Source organism: Pterocles gutturalis, unplaced genomic scaffold (assembly GCF_000699245.1).
Source record: "Pterocles gutturalis isolate BGI_N339 unplaced genomic scaffold, ASM69924v1 scaffold38958, whole genome shotgun sequence".
Classification (NCBI taxonomy): Eukaryota; Metazoa; Chordata; class Aves; order Pterocliformes; family Pteroclidae; genus Pterocles; species Pterocles gutturalis.
Window position 1 is genome coordinate 9,786 of NW_010119452.1, and position 7,071 is coordinate 16,856.

At 39.4% G+C, this 7,071-nt stretch overlaps 1 protein-coding gene across 1 annotated transcript in view; it reads left to right on the plus strand.

Moving 5' to 3' along the window:
• Nucleotides 1–6,184, plus strand: part of ZNF366 (zinc finger protein 366) — a 12,125-nt gene extending 5,941 nt beyond the window's left edge. The window contains exons 3-4 of the mRNA XM_010076576.1: nucleotides 3,465–3,639; nucleotides 5,604–6,184. Coding sequence (XP_010074878.1) covers nucleotides 3,465–3,639; nucleotides 5,604–6,139 — 711 coding nt within the window. The 3' untranslated portion in view covers nucleotides 6,140–6,184. The remainder of the gene's footprint in view (nucleotides 1–3,464; nucleotides 3,640–5,603) is intronic.
• Nucleotides 6,185–7,071: the final 887 nt, after the last annotated feature.

The window sequence follows — 7,071 nt, forward strand, 5'->3', positions numbered from 1 at the left end:
TTTCTACTTTACCACATGCAATGGTTTTCTTTACTTTTTTCTCACAGCTAAAGAAAACATGACACTTTCCTATATGTCTAATCACAGCTAAGCACAGACTATCTGAAGTGATGGTGTAGCAAACAGTTGTCCCTTCTGTTTCCTCATCCAGCTGCAGCCTGGATCTGTGTTTGATTTTTCTCTGAAGAGTGAACTTCTCTGTATCTTTTAAAGGTCTGAGCCCATGCTGACTTGTTTATGTCTGTTTAAAAAAGAAGACACTGAAGAGTTCTGAAGGAGTTGTACCAACTGGTGCAATAGGTTGCTCAGGGAAGTTGTGGATGCCCCATCCCTGGAGCTGTTCAAGGCCAGGCTGGATGAGGCTTTGAGCAACCCGGTCTAGGGGGAGGTGTCCCTACCCATGGCAGGGGGGTTGGAACTAGATGATCTTTAAGGTCCTTTCCAAGCCAAACCATTCTGTGATTCTATGATTCTATGATTCTATGATAAGCACTTTGGGAAGAAACGAAACAGAATGACAAACCTAGAGGGGTGATAGTTCATGTGGTGGCTTATGAAGGCAAAATCTAGTGTTGAACTAGTTCAGCTTTTCTAGCGAACTGTACTAAAGTCCATTTCACCAGTCAGTGCAACGACACGTTCAGCAGACTTGCATCTGAGATTTTTCTCTTTAGGGCTTGAATTTTATTTTGTCTAAAGTATACAGCCTACCAAAGGTACAAAAGTAAACCATGTTCTTCCTGCTATCCCAAGATCTCTTGCATAAGCTTTGCATCTCCCTGACTGCTAAGGTGCTCTGTGGTGATTTCTGCTGGAGCTCCTTCCTGTGCAGCTGGCTCAGGGTCATCTTTCACAATCTGCTCATCAGTGCTTACAGCCCTGCCCTGTGACAGAGAAAGAAAATCTTGTACACCTTCCTAGCTTGGCCTGCAGACTGAGGCTGTTCTTTAAGCACTAGATGTGAACACCAGGTAGCTCTGAGTTGCTGTCTTCCAGTGTGTGACTCCAAAACCTCTTCCCTTTGCCCTCTGGATCACAGGCATTCATGTGAAAGTCTTATTGTGCCTTTTGGAAGGGATAGGTTACCCAGAGAACATGCCACACAGAGCCACCATTTGGAAAAACAATTTCCATATCTCCATTTCTTTCATTTTCCTGCCACACCTCTCCACCCTAGTACCATTTCCTCATGTCCCCAGAGGAGAATTCAGGACAGAAACACATTACACATCCCTAAAACTGCATATGACCTTGGGAAATGGAAAGCCTACCCCCTTCATTCAGAGACACAAAACTTCTATGCTACATGAAATTATCCCTTATGAAGTCCACAGAGTTTTTATTATGAAGAAAGAGAAATAAATGGTGCCTTGACAGAAAGAAAATAAGTGCTCCTACTAGACACATTTTAATATTCAATGCCTTATAAAGATACAGATTTGCATAAACTCTAGCTGTTCACCTGTCTAACCTGCTTTTCCTTAATTACCGGTTTAGATAGAGAAGTAGAGACCTAGCTATCAGAAAGCAAAAGCTGGTGAGAACACAGGTAAGACACAATACAAGCAGACAACCAGAAGCCTTCTTCTAAGAGGTATTGGAGAGGTATTATCACTGGTATTCTTGTAGCCAGAGAAATATTGACATGACATAGGTCATTCCAGCAGCTGTCAAGATATGATCTTGCTATTCTTCCTTGCAAATTTTCCGTGCTCATCAGTGCTTTTCCCCTTTGTTTTCTTCCAGAATTTTCAGAGTGGTTTTTTTGTGCATTAATTTCCCTGAATATAAATTATCCAGCATATTAGCTTTCTCTGAATGCAAAGAAGAGACAGTCCTCTTTCCTAAGTGGATGGATGACACTTGGAATCCAGTATCTTACTTGTACAAATTAATAACTCATTTTCAGTGGCTGGTTTTTTTTTCCCCTCTACTGTCTCGGTGAACACTATGCTGATAAATTTATTTGCTAGAATGTTCATTTTAACAAGATCACAGAGAGCAAATCATGGAAGATAACTTATGCAGCTCTAGCAAATATTTTTGAAAAGCAAGTGAATATTTCCAGACTCTTTCTTTTTGCCACATTGACTCAGCTCTGTTTTCTGTTTAAAAACAATACCCCTGCAGATTTTTATATTAATGAACTGCTTCCATTTTCCCTCAAGAACTGGTTTAAGTTGCAAAGGTTACAGTATTATTTCACCAAGGATCATTCCACTATCTACATGTCATCTGTATATTCCAGGTGATGGCTTTGTGAATTTGAATCAAAAAGTACTGTAGCAGACCTTCTGTACTACCAAAATAAATCAGAAGTCAGATTAGACCAAAAATTTTGGTGGAATCTCCATAACTGCTTTTTAGTAATTTTCTCACAGATGAGTACACTGCTCTATGTAACTTTCAGTTACTCAGTAACAGTGATTCTGGCTCATATAGTAATAAGGATTGTAAAAATATATAAAAGTCTGATGGTAAAAGCATTTGACTAAAACCATTCCAAAAAAAAAGAGCTGAAGTAGAAAGCAAAGACAGAAGTTTGCAGAGGATGGAAATAGCCACTTGAATGTGAATAAAATTATATATCCTGATAAGGAAAGACCAGAAGACAAGTAAGACTAAAAACTTGTAATAGTGATGTCAAGCTCTCATGCCTTGAGAATACATTTGATTTATAAGGGACCAGACTACAAAAGGACGCATCTAGATAAACAACAACAATGAAGAAAACCCCTTATTGTTTCATCAAAGAGAAATTTACATGATCAATGGCTTGAGCTGGCAGGAATGTGCTCCAGGGAAAGCTGAGTCATTCTTGCAGCCCAATGACTGTTTAAATTCCAGCTTACTCACCAGAGACAGGGAAACACAGAAGCTGGTAAACAGAAGATTATAGGATCAGAGAAAAATGAGGGAGCAAGAAACAAGGAAAAAAGGAATTGCTTTTTCTCACTTTAAGCAAAATGTGCAGCCATTTCATTCCCACTTAAGGAGAAGTAGTATTCTGCTTGACTGTTTCACAGAAACCCTTCAATGGTTTTATTTTGTATCTCCATCTCTGCCTGTCTTTCTTCTTGATTAAAGGCTAGTTTTATAAACTACAAATGAAATGGTTCACCAGGGCAAAAAGTTATACTTTGAATTTCATCCAAGTTAAGAACCTTACAGGTTATGCACTTAAGCCTCTCCCATCCTTATAAGAACATTGCCTGCTTTTTGGTAATCCTTGACTGTGTGTCCTAGTCACCAAATTAAAAAAAATGGCAGCAGTGCAGAAGGTCCTAGATAGATCAGACTCAACCACATATTCTTGTCTGTAGGATTTTTGCCTATAACCTTGAAAAAACAAGTTGCAGCCAGAAGCTACCAGAGCTCAAGTTGAGGTCCTATTTCCTTTTAAAACGTTCTCCTTGGAAGTACCCTTTTGAACTAATAATCTTCATTTTTACTGTTTTTGACAGCTGTGTGGAAAGGAATTTAACAGAATGCACAATTTAATGGGACACATGCACTTGCACTCGGACAGTAAGCCTTTCAAGTGCCTCTATTGTCCCAGCAAATTCACCTTGAAAGGGAATCTAACCAGGCACATGAAAGTCAAACACGGGGTCATGGAAAGAGGATTTCTTTCTCAAGGTAATATTTTTCAACAAGGTTATTCTCTGAGACATTTGAAGATGCATATCAGTAAACCTAAAGTAGCTTGGTATCACAGATTCACAATCTTGTACCATAGTACAAGATTATTGGAACCAAGTACAACAGTATTGGAAGAGATTGAATCCCTGAAGTCTGGGAAGCTGTTATTAACAATCTGTTTAACTCCAGTGCTACAGATCAGAGATCCCCAAGGTAGTGATCCTTGTCTCAGAGACCTTTCAGCCTAGATATGTGATGACACAGAGATATAGACCAAGATGGAGTAGTAGGTGAAGACAAAATGAGACAGTATTCATGAGCACAAAGGAAATAATTTTAGTACATTAAGTTGCTGTTGTCAGGTGTTAGGGAGAATACAGTCAGCGGTGTGAGAGCAGAGGATTTAACAAGCCATACCAAACATTCTTGTACTTAAGTCCAGGGCTCGCTATCCATCACTTGTAAGAAGGTGCAATATCCACAGCACCGCACAGCTTCTCCCAGCATGTGGGTACCCCAAGACACAAATGGGAGCAAGCTGGAGGAGACCCAGCCTTAGTGAGGCTGTGGTTCACATAGTTGGCCAGCAGAATGATTGGATTACATGATCCTCCTGACTGAAGTAATAATTTTTTAATAAATGTTACAGTTTCAAGGGGCTTGATTCCCAAGGGCTGTCAGACAACAGCCTAGCAGCCATGGACAAGCAGACATTTTTCCTCAGGTGAACCTATATGGTTCACAGTTTATAGTTTTTCTCTCATGTTTGAGGTACATCATGAATCATAAATTGATTCAAAACTGCCAGAAGAAAATCTAGAAGATTTCATGGGTCTTGCTCACTGCTTATTGGATAGCAGTCTGGAACGGGAAGGCAAGCCTGAATGCCTCTACGTCCAGGAGCCTTTCTGCTCAAGATGTGATTATTCTGTACTATAGTGACATAGCTGATGTTAGGTGAAGGCCATAGGCTCCAGACACAATTTGCAAAGAAGCATGTGCGCAGGAGGAGACACTTCTCCCCCATCTCAAAGTATATGGATTTTTGACTACCCAGGGCCTCCTGCAAAACATTTCCTATCTCCCACCTACCACATACACTTCCTAAAGTCATGCCAATGCTACCTAAAGAAGTGGGGGAATTAGGGAGGATTGTTGTGAGAGTCTGAGTATCCACAGTATTTTGTTGCTTAAGACTTTCTGGATAAATAGGTCAAGAAAGGAGACACTGTGACAAATATTCAGACAAACCAGATCCAGGACTACAGTCAGACTTACACTGTGCTGCTCAAAATAAATCCTTTATAATGATTTCCTCAAGCTGAAGAACTATCTAGTGCATAGAGCTTTTCAGTGGCATGAGTGGCTTCTCAGTGGATGAAACAGGAAAAGTTCAGGAGAGTGGAGGTCGTAGACTGCTGAGACTTGATTCTCTTTTCATTTTTAAAGTAGTAATTTTGAACTAGAGTGTCCATAGAACAAACACCAAACACAGAACAAACACATTAACATGTTTTTAATCTCTTCTACTCCCCTGGAAAAAAAATGTACAAAACCTGGGACTTTGATTGTGGCCTGTGATGCTTTAGATCAAAGTTTTAATTTAAAAGAATAGGAAAGAGGAAGTGGGTAGGTTCACTGGCAAAAATAGTCTACAAGATGCCAGACCACTTCACTTTTATTCCTAGCTCCTTCAATAAGTGTCCAGCTTGTACAGCACAATGTGTTGTGTGTCCTGACCTGGTGGTGAAGTGTGTACCATAGTACTTCTTTTAACAGCATCTCAAAAGAGATGCCATGAGATGTAAACAGTAAAGTACTTGGAGACAGCTGGGTGGAAGACAAAGGTAAAATATTAAACAGCAGCCTGCTTCATATTTTGTTTTTTTAGCCATGTGTCATGTAGTGAAATTTCCTATATATAAATTTTTCCTTTTCTCCTCCGTTCAAACCACTACAAGGTTTTCGAAGAGGAAGAATTGCTCTGTCGCAGACAAATGTCTTGAGAAGCTTGGAACAGGAGGAGCCCTTTGATCTTTCCCAGAAAAGCCAAGGGAAGGGAATCTCATTTCATTCAGATGGTGAGAGTGCCAAGGGAAACTCATGCCAGGAAGAAGAGGAAGACAACGGCTATGAGGCAGAGCAGTACAGCCCTGCCATGTACCACCACGACGACAACAATTTCTATGTGGCTCAAGATCTGTCTGGCAAACCCGAGTGCATGATGAAGGACTTCAGAGAGTCCTACTGCAATGAAAAGGAAGAAGTGCTAAATGAGGGAGGACTAGAGAAGAGAATAAGAAATTCAGACAAACAGGAGAGCCAAGGAGAGAGAGACCCTGCAAACAACAAAGAACACCTCAGCTTTAGATCCTTTGAAAAGGCCGGAATCGGCCACTCTCTTTCTGATTACTTGTATTTCAAGCACAGGAACAAGAGTTTGAAAGAATTGCTGGAAAGAAAAATGGAAAAACAAACAATGCTTATAGGCATTTAAAAGGACATTTTAAACCAGCTGGAAAATGGGAAACAGATAGCTTTTAATATGAACTGTAATTTACCAAAGCCTGGAAGTTTGCAGTAGTCTTTAGAAATAAACAAGCCAAATTAACATAAATAATTGAAGACAAAACACATACATTAAAAGAATAAAGCAGTACAAGGTCATCAAGAAGTGCAATAGATGTTGAACAATAACATTTTTATACTTATCCATTTGATGTATAAGCAGACAATGGAGTGGGTACAGAAGTTTATTTTACTTTATATGGGGATATATACGCAACTTTCTAGTTATCAAAAAGCAATCCACTTTAGTACTTGATTTATTATCTGACTAAATATATATGAACACTTTTAACCACACACCTCAAAAAAAACCCCTTGAAAATACTGAGTATTTCACAGCATAAGCAAGAGTACTATTAAACACAGTGCGCATGAAAGTGCTCTCACTCTCAGAACTAACAAAGTACAAATACTTTCATTTGCTGAAGTGACTGTTAAGTTCAACCACTTAAAATGAGAAATGGGAAACAAATTAAGAAAAAATGCTAATGTCTTGTGACATAGTAAGGTTTTGAAAGGAATAGAATTTATTACAGTCACAGAAGCTTTTCCTCTGGCACAAGAGATGTTTGTGCTTTGCTGTGCTTCAGTCTGTATGGGAGTATTCAGCAGTTCTTCAAGTGAAATAACATGGACTGTGTTGACATTTTGTTCTACCATCTGCTCAGACCAATACATCTAATGAGCAGCAGCAGCAGCAGCGTGTAGCATTTGCAAGTCTTGATGCAATTATGCATAAAGCAACACTAGTAATTTCACTGAGAAAATTATGTGGTTTTGCCATTTATCTCTTCAGTTTATCTTGGCTAGCAAAGATGATTTTGAAATCTACAGGCCTGATCAGATTTTATTTTAGAAGGT